Source organism: Panthera tigris, chromosome X (assembly GCF_018350195.1).
Source record: "Panthera tigris isolate Pti1 chromosome X, P.tigris_Pti1_mat1.1, whole genome shotgun sequence".
Lineage (NCBI taxonomy): Eukaryota > Metazoa > Chordata > Mammalia > Carnivora > Felidae > Panthera > Panthera tigris.
Genome location: NC_056677.1, coordinates 57,467,578 through 57,489,976, shown reverse-complemented (window position 1 = coordinate 57,489,976; position 22,399 = coordinate 57,467,578). Strand labels below are relative to the sequence as shown.

The following is a 22,399-nucleotide window of genomic DNA, read 5'->3' as shown; positions in this document are numbered from 1 at the left end:
AGCACAGAGCCCGACGCGGGGGTCGAACTCACGGACCGTGAGATCATGACCTGAGCTGAAGTCGGCCGCTTAACCGACTGAGCCACCCAGGCGCCCCGGGCACAAATACATTTAAAAATTTTTTTTTTAACGTTTATTTATTTTTGAGAGAGAGAGAGAGAGCATGAACGGGGGAGGGTCAGAGAGAGAGGGAGACACAGAATCTGAAACAGGCTCCAGGCTCTGAGCTGTCAGCACAGAGCCTGACGCGGGGCTCGAACTCACGGACCGGAGATCATGACCTGAGCCAAAGTCGGATGCTTAACCGATTGAGCCACCCAGGCGCCCCACAAATACATTTTAAAGACAGAAGTGAGCATAGCTCAGGGAAACTCAACAGTATGTCTTCTAAATTATATGAAAGAGAGAATCTTAAGCAGGTTCCACTCTCAGCATGGAGCCCAATGTGGGGCTTGATTCCACAACCCTGGGATCATGACCTGAGCTGAAATTGAGTCAGATGCTCAATTAATTGACTGAGCTCTCCAGATGTTCCCATGAGTGTTATTTTAGTTTTCATTTCCCTGGTAACTAGTGAAGTTGGGTGTATTTTTATAGATTTATGGGTCATTTGTGTTTTCTCTTCTGTACACGTAATGTTTTCAGTCAAATTTTGTTAAAATGAACCACAAAAGACCATGTGGCAGTTCTAGGTCATTTTCTTGTCAGGGAAAATTGATATAACAGCCATCTTTAAAAAAATTTTTTTTTACTGTTTATTTTTGAGAGAGACAGGGACAGAGTGTGAGCGGGGGAGGGGCAGAGAAAAAGGGAGACAGAATCCAGAACAGGCTCCAGGCTCTGAGCAAGCTGTCAGCACGGAGCACGTGAGGCTGGAACTCACAAACCACGAGATCATGACCTGAGCCGAAGTTGGACGCTTAACCAACTGAGCCACCAGGCACCCCAATATCCATCTTTTTGTATAAACAGTTCAGTTTCAAGACCAAGAAGAAATTGGTCTCAGTTATATACCCATTTGGGCTAAATAAGTGTAATTCCTTTTCTGTATGCCAGCTCTTCAACTATTTGAAGATATTTATGTTGCCTGGGAAGTCTTCTTCAGATTAAGCATTTTCAGTTTCTTCAGTCATTCCTCATATTCCTTGGTTTCTAGTCCTTTCAATGTCTTGTGTGCTTTCCTCTGAACATGCTCTATTCTTTTCATGTTATTCCTTAAAGCATGGTACTCATAACAACACAATTCTTTAGGGTTTATATGATCAGCACAAAACAATCCTTTATAGATTTAGGAGTGATCATTCTGTTATATACTGATGTAGTTAAGATCAAATTTATGTTTTCCTTTTTTGGGGTGTGTGTGTGTGTGGCCAGTCGCACTACCCTAGTGATTCATTTTGAGCTTTTTGCCCCCAAAAGACCCTCAGTCTTTTTTTAGTACATGCTGCTGTTAAGCTACATCTTGCCTGTCATATATTGGTACAGTTAGTTTTGAAGACTTAAATGCAGGACTATACTTTTTTTTTTAGCAGGTTCCATACCTAACATGGAGCTTGAACTCATGAACCTGAGATCAAGAGTTGCTTGGTGTACTGACTGAGCCAGCCAGGCACCCCTAATAATTTTTTATCTGACATTAATCCTATTGCTACGAACTGGAGATTTCATTTTTATTGCTGATTATATCATCTGTCTCAGCTTCTTCATCTAACTCATTGATAAAATTGTTAAATAGGACAGGTCTAAGAACAGAATGCTATGCCATGAAAAACCTCACTTAAGGTTGACATCAGTCTGTTACTCAGCATGCTTTGGTGTGCCTTTGCCACCTGCCTGATTTGTTCTTGTCTCCAAAGTCTAGCAGCTGTCTTATTTTATACTTGGCTTTGGCCCTAGATTTAGAATCTCTGGTTCATCTTTTCAAAGGACTCTTGGGGCTCTTTGTATATGCACTCCAGTTGCCAACTCTCCTGTTCACCATTTTCCCTCCAGTTTTACTGAGATATAATTGACATATAGCATTGTGTAAATTTAAGGTATACAGTGTGGTGTATATATATATATATATATGTAAATGATTACCACAATAAGGTTAGTTAACACATCCATCTTCTCTGTCCTCTCACATAGGTTACAGTGTTTCTGGGATGTGGGGAAATGGGTAAAGGTTGTCGAAGTGGACCAACCTCCTTTACCTTTGAGGCTGCCTTTTGTTTTTTGAGTTTTTTGTTTGTTTTTAGTAATCACTATACACAACATGGAGCTTAAACCCATGACTCCAAGATTAGGAGTCGGATGCTCCTCCCACTGAGCCAGCTAGGTGGCCCCGAGGCTGCTTTCCTGATGTTGAACAAAGTTGGATGCCATATTGTGCTATCCTGCCCTTGACCTATAGCCTCCAGGGATTTCAACACTGTAGAACTTTTTCTTTCTTTCTTTCCCCTGCCTCCCCTTCCTCCCTCCTTCCTTTTCCTTTCTTTTTTTTTTCTTTTCTTGTTCTTTCTTAGAAATCAGTTTTATTTAGGCATACTTTACATACAGTAGAATTCACATATTTTAAATGTCCAGGTTGATGCCTTTTTTGGGCAAATGTAATCCATATAAACAACATTTGAATCAAGAAACTGAACATTCTCCGGATGCCTGGCTGGCTTATTTGGTAAAGCATGCAGCTCTAGATCTCAGGGTTGTGAGTTTGAGCCCCACATTGGGTGTGGAGCCTCCTGAAAAAAATTTTTTTTAAGTAAAGAAAGAAACAACATTTTCGTCTCATAAAATTCTGTCATGCCCCTTTGTAGTCAGTCTACCCCTCCCTCCACTCTAGGCAACCACTGTTCTGATTTCTCACGGTAGATTAATTTATAAATGAAATTATACAGTATGTATCCTTTTTTTCTATGCTGTCTTTCACTAAGCATAATTGTTTTTCTTAATATTTATTTATTTTTGAGACGGGGGAGAGGCAGAGAGAGAAGGGGACAGAAGACCCCAAGTAGGCTCTGTGCTGACAGCCAACAGCCAGATCCTGGGCTCGAACTCACAAACTGAGAGATCATGACCTGAACTGAAGTCAGACGTTTAACCGACTGAGCCACCCTGGTGCCTTGAAGCATAATTGTTTTGAAATTCATCCATATTGTTGCATATATGGGTAGTTGTTTTTTTAGTCCTATGGTCTCCAAAGTTTAGTGTACCGAATGTGACTGGATGTATTTCCTTACCAGAATCAAGCTGGAAATTCCTTTTTGGTTAACATGATACTGTCAGCTCCTGCTTCCCCCACACTCCCAGCCACTTGCCCTCCAACACTTTATATAGCTTTTTATCTCCTATTGAGCTCAGGCTTAGATTTGCTCCAGTCCCTGAGCTGGTACTGTCCAGGGCAAAAAAGAGAATAGTAGTAAAGTGGAGTAGGGAAGAGTTTGGTTTGAAGTGAAGTCATACTGGCCATCAGGTTTGAGATTTAACATGCTGGGGACATACTCGAGGCACCTGTTGAGCTTTGGAGCTAGCTGTATCATTTTTGTTTGTCATGATTTTCATGGAGTTAGCCTGCCCTGCATCCTTTTCTAGTCCTCTAGGACCAAGATGCTGCTGAGAAGTACAATACATTGCTGTGAATAGTTCTCTTTGAACTGTGATGCATGCAGTTCCACCTGACTTCTGCGTTATGAGTCACTGCTTGGGTTCCCTTATACCATACCCAGTTTGTCAGTTGGGACCTCTTGGAATATTGTATAAAAAATGATTATCTTTTTGACCACAGAAAATAAGATCTATACTCTGATTTTAGTGTAAGACTAAATCTGTTTGCCTGAGTTTGCCATGCCCTTTTGACACTTTGGATATTTGGCTCTCCTCATTCAAGCCAGTCTGTGCTGGAATACCTTTTCTTAGCCCACAATAAGAATTATAGTGTGGTACTCTGAATGGTATTGGCTCATTTTTTCTTTCCCTGCTGTTTTTTAGTTGTGTCAATCTTGGCATATCACTTGCTTCAGGCTTTTCCCTATAGAACTAGTATAGTTGAAAGTATAGGATTTCAAATGAGAAAGCCTGAGTTCAAATCCTAGTTTGCTACTTTTTCTTTTTATCACCTTTGAGAAGTCGCTGCACTTTTTAAATTTCAGTTTCTGCATCTTATAAAATAAAAAATGCTCCCTTGCAGAGTAGATTGATGAGTAAATGAGAATGCAGGTGAAAAAGCTTTGAGACTGTAAAGCATTATGCAAATGTTAATTTTATTGTCATTTTTGTTTTTTTCTCACTAAAGAGGTTGCAGATAATCATTGTGACTCCGAGTAAAATCTTGAATTGACCCTGGCAGGTCTTTGAGCTGCTTTGGCTTTCAAATGACGGGTTGAGCTGATGGAGGCCATAGGGAGAGACTTGGCAGGACTTTTGATAGATTTTTTCCATGTTGTAATGGAACTTCCTTTTCTCAAGGGTAGGGAAAATGCTTATTTTATATTATTCCATACCTAGAATGCTGTCTACCAAATCAGAATTAATTGGTACTGATTAACATGGCTATCTCAATAGAGTGACCCCATCAGGATGAATCTCATTTAAATTAAATTGACTGAAGTCATGCTGTAAATCATAGTTTATTTCAGCAGCTAGGAAGATAATGTAATTATTTTCTTTCAAAATGTACAATCTTACTTGATAAAACGTTAATACAGCGTGTTGTCTTCAGATCTCGGGAATAGGCTGTATTTATAGAAGCTCTTTTGTGAGCTTCTCCCAGAAGTGTCTCCTTCATAATGTAAGTCAACGATTCAGCTCTGTGATCTCTACTACTTACCTAGCTTTGCTGACTGCGTTTTATCATAAAACAGTGCAGTGCTGTCATTGCCTCAGCTGGTGTCAATCAAGTTGCTCAACTGAATGACATTGAGAATATGTTTTGAAAGTACCAGGATTATACTGACAATGAATTCTATAAAACATTAAGAGAACATCCACAAGTCAGAATTAATGTCTTTACAATCTCATGTATTATGTAACCACAAGTTATAATTAGTATTCTACTAAAATATATTTGACTTTTTTTAAAAAGGAGCTCAAATTAAAAATTTACATTGGGTTTTTGTTTCCTTTCCAAAAACATTTCAAGAATCTGTTTTTAAATAATATTTGGATACTTAAAAACATTTTTAAACTTTCCTATTTTTTTATTGAAGTATAATTTACATACAACATTCTATTAATTTCAGGTCTATAGCATAATGATTTGGTAATTGTACATATTGTGAAATAATGACTACAAGTCTAGTTAACATCTGTCACCATGAATAGTTACAAAGTTGTTTTTTTTTTGTGATGAGAACTTTAAAAATTTTTTTCATGTTTTTTGAGAGAGAGAGAGAGAGAGAGAGAGACAGCATGAGCAGGTGAGGGGTAGAGAGGGAGACAGAATCCGAAGCAGGCTCCAAGCTCTATGCTGTCAGCACAGAGCTCAATGTGGGGCTCGAATTCAAGGACCACGAGATTATGACCCGAGCTCGGTGCTCAACTGGCTGAACCACCCACGTGCCCCTGTTGTGATGAGAACTTTTAAGATTTACTCTTTTAGCAACTTTTTTTTTTTTTTATTTTTTAACGTTTATTTTTGAGACAGAGAGAGACAGAGCATGAATGGGGAAGGATCAGAGAGAGAGGGAGACACAGAATCTGAAACAGGCTCCAGGCTCTGAGCGGTCAGCACAGAGCCCGACGCGGGGCTCAAACTCACGGACCGCGAGATCATGACCTGAGCTGAAGTCGGCCGCTTAACCAACTGAGCCACCCAGGCGCCCCTTTTAGCAACTTTCAAATACACAATACAGTATCATTAGCTATTGTTGCCATGCTGTACATTACATCCCCATGACTTACTTTATAACTAGAAGTTTGTACCTTTGACTCCCTTCCCCCATTTTGCACCCCCCACTGCCAGCAACCACCAGTCTGTTCTCTGTATCTATGAGCTTGTTTTTTTTTTAAGATTCCACATATAAGTGAGATTATATATGTTTTTCTCTATTTGACTTATTTCACTTAGCATAATGCCCTCAAAGTCCATCTACGTTGTCACAGATTGCAAGATTTCATTCAGATAAAAAGATTTCATTCTTTTATGGCTGAATAATACTCCATTGTATGTATTCCGCAAATTTTTATCCATTCATCTGTTGATGTTCACTTAGGTTGTTTCCATATTTTGGTTATTATTGTAAATAATACTGCCATGAATGTGGGGGAGCATATATTTTTTTCAAGTTACTGTTTTCATTTTCTCTGAATAAATACCCACAAGTAGAATTGCTGGATCATATGGTATGTCTATTTTTAATTTTTTGAGAAACTTCCATACTGTTTTACGTAGTGGCTACACCAGTTTACATTCCCACCAACAGTGTGCAGGGGTTCCTTTTTCTTCACATCCTTGCCAACACTTATTTCTTGTCTGTTTGATATTAGCCATTCTAACAGGTGTGAGGTGCTATCTCATTGTGATTTTGATTTTCATTTCCCTGATGATTAGTGATGTTGAACATCTTTTCAGGTACTTATTGGCTTTCTGTATGTCTTCTTTAGAAAAATGTCTATTCAGATCTTCTGCCCATTTTTAAAGTGGGGTTTTTTTTTTTTTTGCTTTTTTTATTAAGTAATCTGCATCCCACATGGGACTTGAGCTCACAACCCTGAGATCAAGAGTTGCATGCTTTACTAACTGAGCCAGCTGGGTGCCTGTTTGCTTTATGAAGTCTTAATATGAATCTATTTTCTGATGCTTAACTGAAAGTTTTTAATTTAGCAGATTTATTATTGTAGCATGTTAAAAATTCTTTCAGAATGTGCTCTTATAGTATTGTTAAGAATATTAACATTCTTGCTAGTTGATGCTCAGAAATGTAAGAAATTAGAGATGTGTAGAGGTTATGGAGACTTCTATTACATGAGTTTGGAAAAACCTCAATTTGATAATATGAAGGGCATTAATTATGATTTTACATCATACTTGGGTTTTAAGGAATTCTGTGGCCTAGTAAGATTCAGTTATATGGAATCTGGAACTTAGATTGTTTAGAAAATGGTGACATCACTTGTACAGATTCAATAATTGGTTAATGTTGTTGGTAATTGGGCATGTCATTTTTTTTTTCTCACAAAGTAAGGTCAAGACTTCAGTGCCAGCATGAGTTAGTTATGTCTGTCTAATGCTTAAAAATATTAATAAGTATTTCAATTTTAATGGGTATTCTCAGTTTCCCTTCAGAATTTCTACATTTTCTAGTTTTGAAGACATTGTTAATTTAAATCTTGTAGTTGTAAGATGATCTATTTGTGAAGTCAAGCCATTTTACTTTCTGACAATGAGTGATGATTAAGTTATTAAACAAGTGACTCTCAGGGAATGCAAATTTTATTTGAAATTGTACTCTACCCTTACCTAAAAGAAACTTTATCTCCAGTTTGGTTTTACTCTAATGATAATTCAAGTTTTTTCATGCTATATTTATTTTACCAAAGATCTAAGAACAGATTTAAAGATGATTTTCTACTTTTTCCCAATGGTGATAGTTCACAGCACTTGTATCATCCATTGTTATTTCAGAAATTGTTGAAAACCTGATTGTAAGAGATAATTCACCTAGCATACCTGAGGCAATTGAAAGACTCTTCAATGACATAGCAAATATCAACAGGGATTCTATGGCTGAAATACAGGATGCTCAGGTTGGTATAAAAATTTTGTTTATGAAAAATTTTTGAAAGATTTTATTTTATTTTATTTTATTTTTTTAATTTTATTTTTTTTTTAACGTTTATTTATTTTTGAGACAGAGAGAGACAGAGCATGAACGGGGGAGGGTCAGAGAGAGGGAGACACAGAATCTGAAACAGGCTCCAGGCTCTGAGCTATCAGCACAGAGCCCGATGCGGGGCTCGAACTCATGGACCGTGAGATCATGACCTGAGCCGAAGTCGGCCGCTTAACCAACTGAGCCACCCAGGTGCCCCTGAAAGATTTTATTTTTAAGGAATCTCTACACTCAATGTGGGGCTTGAACTCATAACCCCAAGACAGGAGTCACATGCTCCACTGACTGAGCCAGCCAGGTGCCTCTGATAAGTTTTGATGATTCACCATTTTAATTATATAAAAAAATAGCCATTGTGATTAACCATTATAAATACATAGAAATCTGTCTTTGGATTTTCAAGCCTAATGGCTTAAAAACAACTAAAGCAAAGAATAAATTATACAAAGTGGCATAATTAATTGCTCAATTATGTGAAATTTAATGAATATAGAAGTTCAAAGAAGGGAGAGATCAATATAGACTATAGTGGTTGCTGAAAGCTTCATGTGTGAGACCGAACTGGATTTGAATTACATAAAAACAAGGGGAGGAGGTATATTAGGTAAAACCAGTAGTATGAATAAAAGTGCATAGATATAAATAAACAAGTTGTGTTCATGGGACAGTCACATAATGTGACTACGTTTTTGGGAGGCAAGGTAGAATGGGATTAGATTATGAGGGGCCTGTAAATGACCCACAATAGTCACATAAGCATAAAACATGCAAGAAAATCCATATCATTGGAGGTGGATGGTATTTTAACTGGCTAATAAAATGTTTTTCTTGTCCAGGTTGAAGAAATGGCAGTAAACCTATGGAACTGGGCAGTTACCAAGAGAGTAGGTTCAGTTATAAGTGAAGAGCAGAAAGCTAAATGTATGTATACATTCATTTTATAAGGAATATTTTTATTATACATTAGGTTGTGTTCCTGCAGTTTAAATAATATTTTGACTAGTTCATAAATGGGTATTTATGAAAAGAAAAATAAACAAAATGATCTATACATAGAAGTTTCTTAAGCAAACATCTTGAATTTTGTGATTTTTCAGAGGTTAGCTCCTGATTAATAAAAGTTTAAAAGCATCACTGCTTCTTTATCCATTCATCAGTTGATGTACATTTGGGCTTTTTCCATAATTTGGCTGTTGATAATGCTGCTATAAACATCAGGGTGTGTATAAAGAAGCTGTGGTGTATATATACAATGGAATATTACTCAGCTATCAAAAAGAATGAAATCTTGCTGTTTGCAATGACATGGATGGAGCTAGAGGGTATTATGCTAAACGAAATAGAGAAAGACAAACACCATATGATTTCACTTATATGTGGAATTTAAGAAACAAAACAGTGAACATATAGGAAAGAAGAAAAAGAAGCAAACCATAAGAGACTCTTAAATTGGAGGACAAACTGAGGGGTGATGGAAGGAGGTGGGTGAGGGATGAGCTAAATGGGTGATGGGTATTAAGGAGGGCACTTGTTATGATGAGCACTGGGTGTTGTATGTAAGTGATGAATCACTGAATTCTACTTCTGGAACCAACATTGCACTGTATGTTAACTAACTAGAATTTATTTTTATTTTATTATTTTTAAAAAGTGTTTATTTTTGAGAGAGAGAGAGCACGATCAGGGGAGGGGCAGAGGGAGAGAGAGAGAATCCCAAGCAGGCTCTGCACTGTCAGCACAGTGCCTGATGCAGGGCTCCAGTTCACAAACTTTGAGATCCTGACCTGAGCCAAAATCAAGAGTCGGAGGCTTGACTGACTGAGCCACCCAGACACCCCAAATAAAAATTTGGAACAAAAGAATTAAGTGGGAAAAGTGGAGATTACAAATACACATCCACAGAGTGAGTAAAGAGTAAAAGAAAATATATTAATTTATGAATGCAGTTTAACACACACACACAAATACACACAAATAAAAGCATCACCTCAAGAAATTGTCTGGTAGTGAAAAACAAAGATGATTAAAGGATGGGAAAATGAGAACTTGATGGCACGTTAAAGGACACATGGATTATCTTTCCTGGAGAAGAGATGATCAGAATCTTCAGGATTCTGAAGGACTCTCAAATAGCAGTTTCCTTTCTCCATTAATAATAGAATGAGAACTGTTGCTAAGTGAGAGATTTAGATTTAAAAATTGGTAAAGAATAGTTTCCTCATGAGGTGGGTTGATGGACTTTGGACTGAGTTACTTGAGAACAATTATAGGAGTTTTTTCTACCTGTGAGAGCAAACTAAAAGAACAACAACAAAACAAAACCCCCAAACCAAACTCATGTGCTTGGATGCATTAAATGTGGTCCACTGTCTGGCAGAATTCTAGTGCTTTAGCTAACTGGCTGGGTTAGTGTGCTGACAGTTTCTCATTTCCAACAGTGATAGTGACAGTTAATGCATTTGTGGAAAGTATATTGCTCCATTATAAAGGATACATCGAGGCAACAAGCCAAAACGTGAATCTCTGGCCTGCTTGGCTTTCTGAAGACAAATGAATTTTGTCTGTATGCAGCAAATGGAATTCATTGCTAAGTATTTATGTTTATGAATATAAACCAAACTGTATACAATTTCAGTGTAGGTCTAGGGTAATTAATTAGTGGTTAATACAGTCAATAATATACTTACTCATTAGTCTATACCTCTGTTAGGATGCTTAGAGAATAGGTCTACCTCTGTAACTGTCGGATAAATATGGATATCATTGCTCCTAGGAGTCTTGGTTCTTGTAGTTATGGGGAGAGAAGAGTTAGAAGTTTATCTGTTGAAGAAACATAGTACATAGTTGAACTGTGTGATATTAAAATGCATTAATTCTAAGCTCCTACAATTCTGCCTATCAAGGAACATTGTTGTAGCTATTTTTCACTACTTGTCAAATAGAGATTTGGTAGATGGACCTCTCCCAGAGTGGGAAAATAATTGAGAGATCAGGTTCCTTGAGAATACCAAAGAATTAGTAAACTTTCGAAAAATAAAGGAAACATTTTCAAAACTGGAAATGTAAGACAATGTAAATACATGATTAGGAATTAATTTGATGAAAGTTTTTTTCAGAAACCACTTTATTAAAGGATGATTAGAATGTACATTTCATGATGAGTAATAAGAAACTGACTTCAATTACCCCATAATTTCACCTGGGCAAATCTCTTTTTCGATGGAATATTAATTGAAAATGGTATTAGTATAGGTTGAATGGCTGCTGAGATCATCTAACATCAGGGCAACTAGTTCAGTTACTTGTGAAGTCATCTTTATTGTTTTTTAATTTTTATTTACTTTTGAGAGAGAGAGAGAGAGTGGAGGAGGGGCAGAGAGAGGGGGACAGAGGATCTGAAGCCAGCTACACGTGGAGCTCAAACCCACGAACCGTGAGATCATGATCTGAGCCGAAGTTGGACACTTAACTAATGAGCCACCCAGGTGCCCCTGAAGTCATCTTTAAAACGTGGACATGTTTTCTGATGAGAGAAACTGTGTAAATAAAGAGCTTACAGTTATTCAGACTTTCCTATTTTCAGGGGAAATGAACTGTATGAAGAGGATATCTATATTTTCTGAGTTATACCTCAAGAACTTTTACATCATCTATAGAAAAGAATATATTTAGACAGATTCACAGTTTAGGGGAATAATCTAAAACTATGCCCGGGGTGCCTGGGTGGCTCAGTTGGTGAAGTGTCCGACTTTGGCTCAGGTCATGATCTCGTACTCTTTGAGTTCGAGTCCCACATCAGGGTCTGTGCTGACAGCTCAGAGCCTGGAGCTTGCTTCAGATTCTGTATCTCCCTCTCTCTCTGACCCTCTCCTGCTCACACTCTGTGTGTCTCTCTCAAAAGTAAGTAAACATTAAAAAAATAAAAAAAACAAAATTATTCTAATGTTCAGAAATTTTGTCAGATGTTGAATATCTTTAGATTCCAGTTGTACTTAGAATTATTTTGCTGTCAGCATGGTACATACAAGAGCATCAAATGGAATCAGGTATCTTTAGTAAGCCTTCAGAATTTAAGACTTGCAGAAATTAAAATTTGAAAATTAAATATCTGATTGGAGCATTAAGCAAATAATTCATTTGATAATTTTCAGGTCATTTACTTTTGATAATTGATTTTTTTCAAAAAGACTTTAAAGTTACTACTTTAACAACAAAAGTGCTTGCACTTTGCTCCTCATTTCTTTTTGTTAAGTGTATATAAAAGGAGAATGAATGTTTTGTGTTTATGGGCATCTAATTACTGTTTTGCAGTACGGCATGTTGCTTGCAAGTTGGTGTGTATGTGTGAAGTCTCAACTGCTTCAGAAGATGCTATTCGAAGACAGATTTTGGTAAGTCCTAATTAAATGAGGAGAAAGTGCAGATGCAATGAGATAGTCGTTACTCCTTATGAAGATGGTTACAGTTAGTGTGAACCTGGAAGGGGGTTATATCCTTTAGTGCTATACATGTTCCTTTTAGGATAATTATACCTATTACAATTAAAGGTCTTAGCAGTGCTATTGTCATTACAGTGATTCAGTGGACTAAATGTTGAACTTAAATTCAGGATTTATGATAAGTAAAAAAAATAATAGTTCTCTGCTCCATCCTTCCCACCTGTCCTGCTCCCTGGAAGTAAGTATATTTTTTTAGTGGAAAATATTTGTCCAGTGTTGTAAAACACTATTTTATTGAAAAGCTCAAGTGTATGCACAAAGATAGTACAATGATTCCCCCATTTACCCATCGCTCAGCTAGAATAACCTCCAATTCCTGACCACTCATTTTTTCTATATCTTCTCCAACAGCAAATCCCTGGCCCTGTGGATTATTTTGAAACAAATCCAAAATACATCACTTTGTTCATAAATATTTCAATATGTGTCTCTAAATGACAAGATGTCTTTAAAAATTTTTTTTAATGTTTTATTTTTATTTTTGACAGTATGAGCGGGGGAGGGGCAGAGAGAGAGGGAGACACAGAATCCAAAGAAGGCTCCAGGCTCTGAGCTTTCAGCACAGAGCCCTATGTGGGCCTTGAACTTGCGAATCGTGAGATCATGACCTGACCCAAAGTCAGATGTTTAACCGACTGAGCTACCCAGGTGCCCCTAAGGTGTCTTTTTAAAACATTTTTTTAATGTTTATTTATTATTTTTGAGAGAGAAAGAGTGTGAGCAGGGGTAGGGCAGAGAGAGAGGGAGACACAGAATCTGAAGCAGGCTCCAGGCTCTGAGCTGTCAGCACAGAGCCTGCCGCAGGGCTCGAACTCACAAGCCATGAGATCATGACCTGAGCTGAAGTCGGACGCTCAACCAACTGAGCCACCCAGGAGCCCCTAAGGTGTCTTTTTTATTCAGAGAAACCCAATGCCCATTATCACACCTGCTAAAATTTAACAAAGATTTCCTAAAATAATCAAATATCCAGTCTTCCCCTTCTGGCTGTATGTTCCCACATTCTTACTTTCTCATTTGTTCTTGCTCACTTCTTTCTCTCCCTCTTTCCCGTTGTTTTCTTAGAACCAGAATTAAAGAAAGTCCACATCTTGTGTTTTGTTAATATGTCTCTTTTAATCTACATGTTTCCCCTCCTGTTTTTAATCTGTTGAAAAATTTATTTGTTGAAGAAACGAGATTGTTGGTACTATAGAGTTTCCTAAATTCTGGATTCCGATGACTGTATCCTTATGGTGTCATTTAATATAGTCCTCTGTTCCCTGTTTTTACTGTAAACTGGCAGGTGGATTTAGAAACTTGATCTGATTCAGGTTTGATTTTTGTCAAGAATAATTCATAGGCAATATGGTGTACTTCCATCAGGAAGCACCAATGTCTGTTTGTCTCTTTTGTGTTAGTGCCCTTTGATGATTATTGTCCTTAGATCCATTATTTCTGTAGGTGTTTGCATATTCTACTTCTATATTCCTTCTTTGTTTATTTACTGGAATAGAGAGAAACTTTCCCTCATCAACTATTTGGCTACCTTGAAGTATACCTTTATAAGAAAGGGCGGTCTTGACTCTTTCCCTTTATTTAGCAGTTTTCAGAACAATGACTTATTTTCTCTAACATCCTTAAATGATACTCACATAGATTTTTTAAAAGTTTCGTTGTGAACTCATGGATTTTTAACATTTTTAATGCATTTAAATCCATTGTAATTATTCTTATTGAAGCACCTATCTTTGGCCAGAAGGAGCCTCTGGAAGTGATTCTGAAGCCTTTTGACACTACTCCAGTAATCTTTAATAGTAAAACTGAAATAATAATCACATAAAATTTGATTTCTTTTTAAAAAATTTTTATTTATTTTTGAGAGAGTGACAGAGCACGAGTCAGAGAGGGGCAGAGAGAGAGGGAGACACAGAATCCGAAACAGGCTCCAGGCTCTGAGCTGTCAGCACAGAGCCCGTCGCGGGACTCAAACCCACAAACTGCGATATCATGACCTGATCTGACGTCGGACACTTACCCGACTGAGCCACCCAGGCTCCCTAAAATTTGATTTCTAATGTGACAAGATGTCCAGGCTCATCTTGTGTAGTTCTTGCCCTAGAGCAGAAATTATTCATTCTTTGAAGGAGCCCTGTTTCCTTTTAGTGGAGAGTGTTATTTAGAAACCACAATCTGGAAATTACAAGTGCTCATTGCTATTGCATTGGTCATTGTTCCTAGACCTTTTTACTGGACATAGATATGAAATACATATTTTTTGAAAGGGAAAATATATGATGAATTCATAGTGATATTTCCAGTGATATTTAGGATTATAGGATTTTACTTAGCTTCTTAATTTTATATTTGTGTCTCTTTTCCTAGTCCTGACAATATTGGTGCCTAACAACATTAATGTAGTGAATAACTGGTTTTATCCAAAAAATGTATGATAGTTTCATAAGATAGCAATGTCGATAATAAAGAATGATTTCTAAAAATAGTTCAAGAGATTTTTTTGCACTGCTTTTATTCTTAGGATCTGTTTCACTAGGGGTGTATAGTCAAAGTATTGTTTTAATATTATTGAAATATTGTTTTAAAAGTACTTGAAATAATTTCATTTTCTGTGATAAAACTATAGATTGACTCGATACATAGTTAGATTCATTCATTTATTTATTTATTATTTTTAAAAATTTTTTTAGATTCATTTATTTTTGTTTGCTTTTGCTTTTTAGCTGTTGCTTTTTTTCTGCCATTTTGATTGAATATTCTTTTATAATTGTGTCAAATATTTACATGGTTCCAAAGTCGAATCTACTAAGGGAAGTATATTCAGTTAAGTCTAGCCTCCATTTGTGTCCTCTCCACCCTGTTCCCTCCCTTCCCCTGTGGATAGCTATTTTTGTTTATTTTATTGTTTATCCTTTTGTTTTTTAAATAAAAGCAAACATTTGTTTTATAAAAATAAAATTTTCCCCTCCCCCAAAGGTTCTTAGATAAATAGTAAGTAGCATTCCATATATATACTTTTCTCCACTTTTTTTTTTTACCTCATTTAACATTATAGCCTAGAGATCATTCCATAGCAGTATGTAGAGATATTCCTCATTTTTTTTTTTTATAGCTACATAGTATTCGGTTGGTACATGTACCTTATTGTGTTCAACCAGCTTCCTTCCATGGACATTTCAGTGCTGCAATGAATTGCCTTGTACATATGGGTTTTTTTTCTTCCTATTTTAAGGCTATTACTTGTAATCATTTCTGTTTTCATTTCTCATGGTTACCTCAATATATTTTATTTTCTTAAATTTTTTTTAAAGTTCATTTACTTATTTTTGAGAGAGGGAGAGATAGGGGGAGCAGAGAGGGAGAGAGAGAATTCCAAACAGGCTCTACATTGTTAGTGCAGAGCCTGACGCAGGGCTCGATCTCACAAACTGTGAGATCATGATCTGAGCTGAAATCAAGAGTCTGACACTTAACCGACTGAGCCACCCAGGTGCCCCTACCTCTATATATTTTAATCATATGCTAGTATCACTATATTAGTTTGCTAGGGCCTCCATAACAAAATAACACAGACTGAGTGGCTTAAACAATGCACATTTATTTTTTCACAATTCTGGAGGCTGGACATTCAAGATCAAGGTGTGGGTAGGTTTGGTTTCTTCTGAAGCATTGGGCTCTGCACTGACAGCACAGAGCCTGCTTGGGTTTTTCTCCATCTTTCTGCTCCTTTCTCTCCCCAAATAAACAAACATTTAAAAAAGCTTTAAAAAATGATATTGCCTTATTTCTATCTGTTAGTTCCCTTAATTCTATTTCTTCAGATATTCTTCTGTTTGTTGAGTGTGATGTCCTTTCATGGGGTTGGTTTCCCTCAAGGGTTTGATGATTCTTGCTCATATTTGATTTGAGATTCCTTGATAGTTTAATAGTCATGCTATTTATTATAACCCTGATCCAGTGACTGATGGAGAAGTAGGACTGGATGTTTTGCTGGAACTCTATTTTTCTCCAGCCTATGTGATTGTACTCACTGTTCCTTCCTGGGGAGGAGAGAAGATATCTCTTGGTGGGGAAGCCAACTGCCTGATACTACTGTTTACATCCAGGATGTTTCCACATTTTGCATTTTTATGCATTTTGGTATGTGGGTTTTTGCTTCATCCCATTTGCTATTTTTCAGAGGTTCCGTATAATTTCAGGTCAACTGAAAATGCCACTTATTTTCCAGGACTCTTATTGAATAAGAAAAAAATATATTTTCTCTTATTTCTAGGGTGTATCCCTAGAGATTATATTTATCATTACAAATATATGATATGACATATGTAATCTAGGGATTTATAGTATATAAAAATTTATACTAAAGTTTATAGTGTACTTATGTCCTATATATAAATATATAGGAAAATGTATAGTATATCTATTATATATATTTTATATACACATACACATCATTTCTAGGGATTTGTGGTAGAAGGGGTAGGGCTGCAGTGTTTGCTCAATCCTCCATCTTGATTCAGTTCTTGTTTGCTTCCATAGCATTTTTCCATATTATACATCAACTATTTAGATGTCTGTTAGTTACGATATTGTGAGCTTCTTTAGTGTGCCTGGCTTGTAAAGGATACTTAATAAACATTGTTGGATTAGTAAAAATTTTATTAGAGATATAATTAAGAACTGGAACTGAGATGTGTTGACTTACATTCTAATGCTTATCATATAACTTTCTTCAAGTATGTGAAACATTAATTTTTCAGAAATGTCTGCTCCTAAGTTATCCCAATGTTTTCTTTTAATATTTCTTAGAAGATGTGTTTTCAAATTATTAATTTTTTATTATTGCTTTTCTTGAGACCATTTCTATTAAATTATGGAGTTCAAAGCAGAACATAGAACTATAATAAATGCTGTTACTTTATTTTTGTGGATTACACTACTGAATATGGACAGACGATTAAATATTTTATCTACTACCTTCCTCAACCAGTTTGGAGAAGTTGCGAATTTTAAAAATTATTTTCTTACTTCTCTCTTCCAGATGAATATGAAAACAGGAAAAGGGTGGGTGGATGTTGGAAATGCTATGATGGCTGATGGATTTTTTCAAGCTGCCATGGTTGTAAGTTACTGATTTTTAGCTGTGGCCATTATTAGTAACAGTTGTGGTTATTCTTGTCATGACATTGTATTGTGATTTTATTTTTCAGGGTCTAGAGCAGTTATATTGCAAATTAATGCAGAGAGCCTCCACTGAGGCCGACATAACTTTGCAGAAGAGTGCTATGGAGAGGGACCTTTTCAAAGTGGTTTCTTACCAAGCAGAGGCGGTAAGTATCATAGTCACTACAGTCTTATAGTGGCGCATTTTGTATATATAAATGCAAAAGTGATGAGATATAACTTATTAGAAGAAAGTCAGGTGTCATTGGATTTTTATATAGGATATTATATTTGACCTTTTATTTTATCTCTGTTTTATATCTGAAGGTAACATTATTAATGGTGATTGGTATCTGTGTGGGGGTGGTTGAAGTTAGAAAGGCTGATATATAACTAAACATCGTTTTCAATCATTGCATGTAATATCCATCATTTATTTATGGCAGTAGCCTGTACTTGAAATACCTGTCTGTTTGTGACTCTCTGTTACCTTCACAGTCTGCCTAAAATTAATTGCCTGAAAAGAGTCTTCTCATTTGCAATTGTTCTGGGTTGTTTGCTGATGTTTTCTGAAAGTCTGCTGTTATCAGTGTTTAAAGTTGTATATTACCTCTGTTTGGCTTGTGGATTTCCTCCTTTGTCACCATGCAGTTAGGTATGCATTTTTAGTTGACAAAATGTAAGCCATGATGAGTTTGCTGTCTATAATTATGTAATTCTAGAAATGAAAGAGACTTTAAAAATCATCTAGTATAATCCACTTATTTTTATTTTTTTAACATCTTTATTGAGATATAATTCATATACTACAAAATTCACACATTTAAAATGCACAATTCAGTGATTAAGTATATTCATAGAATTATGCAACCTTTACCACAATCAAGCCAGCAGAGGGAAGGAAATAATAAAGATTAGAGCAGAAGTTGGGGCGCCTGTTTGTAGCAACATGGATGGAACTGGAGAGTGTTATGCTAAGTGAAATAAGCCATACAGAGAAAGACAGATACCATATGTTTTCACTCTTTTTTTTTTTTTAATTTTTTTTTTAACGTTTATTTATTTTTGAGACAGAGAGAGACAGAGCATGAATGGGGGAGGGTCAGAGAGAGGGAGACACAGAATCTGAAACAGGCTCCGGGCTCTGAGCTGTCAGCACAGGGGCCCGATGTGGGGCTCGAACTCACGGACCGCGAGATCGTGACCTGAGCCGAAGTCGGCGCTCAACCGACTGAGCCATCCAGGCGCCCCATATGTTTTCACTCTTATGTGGATCCTGAGAAACTTAACAGAAACCCATGGGGGAGGGGAAGGAAAAAAAAAAAGGAGATTAGAGTGGGAGAGAGCCAAAGCATAAGAGACTCTTAAAACTGAGAACAAACTGAGGGTTGATGAGGGGTGGGAGGGAGGGGAGGGTGGGTGATGGGTATTGAGGAGGGCACCTTTTGGGATGAGCACTGGGTGTTATAGGGAAACCAATTTGACAATAAACTTCATATATTGAAAAAAAAAAAAGAAAGAAATTGGGGCGCCTGGGTGGCTCAGTCTTGTTAAGCATCTGACTTCGGCTGAGGTCATGATCTCACGATTAGTGGGTTTGAGCCCCTGTCCGGCTCTGTGCTGATAGCTCCGATAGCCCAGATTCTGTGTCTCCCTCTTTCTCTGCCCTTCCCCTGCTCATACTCTGTCTATCTTCCTCAAAATAAACATTTAAAAATTTTTAAAAAAAGATTAGAGCAGAAATAAATGATTTAGAAACTAAAACAAATAGAACTGATCAATGAAACCAGGAGCTGATTCTTTGAAAAAAATTAATAAAATTGATAAACCTCTAGCCAGACTTATCAAAAAGAAAAGGACCCAGGGGTGTCTGGGTGGCTCAGTCGGTTAAGTATCCTTCGGTGCAGATCATGATCTCTCAGTGAGTTTGAGCCCTGCCTTGGGCTCTGTGCTGGTTTTGTGGAGCCTGCTTGGGATTCTCTCTCTCTCCCTCTCTCTCTGCCCCTTCCCCACTTGTGCTCTCTCTCTCAAAATAAATAAACAAAAAATGATAAAAAAAATAATTTTTAAAAATAATAAAAATGGCCCAAATAAAACCACGAAAGAAAACCAACACCACAAAAATACAATTATGAGAGAATATTATGAAAAACTATGTGCCAACAAATTGGACAATCTGGAAGAAATGGATATATTGCTAGAAACATATAAGCTACCAAAACCAAAACAGGAAAAATAGAAAAATTGAACACACCGATAACCAGCAAAGAAATTGAATCAGTAGTCAAAAACCTCCCAACAAACGAAAGTCCAGGGCCAGATGGCTTCACAGGGGAATTCTACCAAATATTTAAAGAAGAGTTAATAGGGATGCCTGGCTGGTTCAGTCAGTGAAACATGCGAATCTTGATCTCAGGGTTGTAAGCTCAAGCCCCATGTTGGGAGGAAAGATTACTTAAAAGTAAAATTTTTTTAATGTGAAAAGTAAGAGGATTTTATTAACTTTTGTATGTTCTTGGGGAAAACCATTCACATGTAAAAGTTTAACATTTGTTATAAGATATATTCAACTTTATTTTACACAAAGTTTTTCATTTGGATTGGACATAATTTTTCATTTCAACAGGACTTTGCCATGATTATAGTGAGAAGCTCTTGAGATAATTGCATCATCATAGGGGTCAAGATAAACTGGTAGGGATTTTAGTCATATCTGTTATTCAATTACTGTGGTATAATGGAATATATGCTATAAAGTAGATACAGAAGAAGCTATCCATAAAAAAGGTGTAAAACACAGGTAAAGAAAATATGCAAATTATAGTATTGCATATGTATTTTAATTAATGGAACTAACATTTTTAACTCACATGTTCTTTTATGTGATATAAATGTAACAAGGGAGGATGCTTTTAAATTCCTTTTTTTCTTTATAAATTTTTTATTTAAATTCTAGTTAGTTAACATATAGTGTAATATTGTTTACAGGTATAGAATTTAGTAGTAGTGATTCATCGCTTATATGTAACACCCAATGCTCAACACAATAAGTGTCCTCCTTAATACCCATCACACATTTAGCCCATACCCCACATACTACCTTCCATCAATCCTCAGTTTGTTTTCTATCATAAAGAGTCTTTTATGGTTTGTTTCCCTCTCTTTTTTTCCCCTTTTCATATGTTCATCTGTTTTGTTTCTTAAATTCCACATATGAGTGAAATCATCCAGTTGTCCCAGCCCCATTTGTTGAAAAGACTATTCTTTCCCTATTGAATGATCTTGGCACCCTTGTCAAAAATCAATTGATCATAAATCTGAGGGTTTATTTCTGGACTCTTGATTACTTTTCATTGATCTATATGTCTGTTTTGCTTCTGTTCCCTTCCCCCCTTTACTAGGGTAAGACCACTTGTAGACTCTGGCAGGGTCACATGGATATAGGAAACATGAGTTTATCCATAAAAACTGATGGAGGGTACCCTGACAATGCAAAGCAAGTGGAAAGCCCAGTTTCTCTATTATACCAAGGGCTGTGGTCTACTGTCTCTCTCTACTAGTTAAAAAAGTAGTAATGGGGTGCCTGGATGTCTCAGTCAGTTGAGTGTCTGACTCTTGATTTTGACTCAGTTCGTGATCCCAGCATTGTGGGATTAAGCCCTGTGTTGGGCTCCAGCTGGACATGGAACCTGCTTGAGATTGTCTCTCTTGGGCACCTGGGTGGCTCAGTCATTAAGCATCTGACTTTGTGAGTTCGAGTCCCACATCGGGTGAGCTCGAGCCCTGCTTCAGGTGAGCACAAGCCCCACTTTGGGTGGGCATGAGCCCTGCTTCGAGTGAGCTGAATTAGCTACTTCTGTTTTCACATATCACTGTTTTTACTGGAAAGAGTGACTGATAGATAAATTGTGTTCATTCAGATTTGGGTATTTGGTATAAATTTTCATTAAAAAAATTTTTTAATGTTTATTTTTGAGAGAGAAAGAGATAGAGTGTGAGCGGGGCAGGGGCAGAGAGAAAGGGAGATAGAATCCAGAGCAGGCTCCAGGCTCTGAGCAAGTTGTCAGCACAGAGCCTGACACAGGGCTCGAACTCACAAACCACGAGATCATGATCTGAGCCGAAGTCAGACGCTTAACCAACTGAGCCACCCAGGCGCTCCAGCATGTATTTTCATTAAAATGAATAAAGTGAGAATGTGACTTCAAGGAAAGCAACCGACAGTACTTGTTGATGGGGATAAAATTTAAGCTTTTAAGTAAAAGTTAGAATTTTGGAAAACTTCTATCTCCATCATGAATTTGACAGCTTCCAGATACTTAAACTTTTCTGATGAAATTGATGATATTAACTAATGTGATTAAAAAATTTTTTTCTTAAAAGACCTTTCTTTTTAAAAAATTTTTTAATTTATTTTGAGAGAGAGAGAGTGAGCAGTGGAGGGGCAGAGAGAGAGGGAGAGAGAGAATCCCAAGCAGCCTCCATGCTGTCAGCACAGAGCCTGATTGTGGGGCTTGAACTCACCAACTGTGAGATCATGACCTCAGCTGAAATCAAGAGTCAGATGCTTAAACTGACTGAACCACCCAGGCGCCCCTAAATTTTTTTTTTACTTTGAAATAATTTTAGATTCACAGGAAGTTGCAAAAACAGTAAGGAGAATTCTGGTATACCTTTCACCCAGTTTTCCTCAGTGGTAATGTCTTATGTAAATATAGTGCATTATAAAACCAGGAAATTGACATTATTACAATCCATAGGCCATATTCATATTTCACCAGTGTTACATGATAAACTTCTATGTGTGTCTGTAGTTCTATACAGTTTTATCACATGGATAGATTCATATAACCACCAACAACACAATCAAGATCTAGAACAATTCCATCACCACAAAGATCCCTTGTGTTTCCTCTTTGTAGTTATACC

General features: G+C 36.8%; 1 protein-coding gene across 4 annotated transcripts in view; it reads left to right on the top strand.

The window, feature by feature from the left end:
* The window catches only part of TEX11 (testis expressed 11), a 238,893-nt gene that overhangs the window by 13,238 nt on the left and 203,256 nt on the right, over positions 1 to 22,399 (top strand). For all 4 annotated transcript variants that reach the window (XM_007097574.3, XM_042974295.1, XM_042974293.1 and 1 more), the window contains exons 3-7: positions 7,604 to 7,725; positions 8,648 to 8,732; positions 12,123 to 12,202; positions 17,349 to 17,429; positions 17,518 to 17,637. In XM_007097574.3, coding sequence (XP_007097636.2) covers positions 7,604 to 7,725; positions 8,648 to 8,732; positions 12,123 to 12,202; positions 17,349 to 17,429; positions 17,518 to 17,637 — 488 coding nt within the window. The remainder of the gene's footprint in view (positions 1 to 7,603; positions 7,726 to 8,647; positions 8,733 to 12,122; positions 12,203 to 17,348; positions 17,430 to 17,517; positions 17,638 to 22,399) is intronic.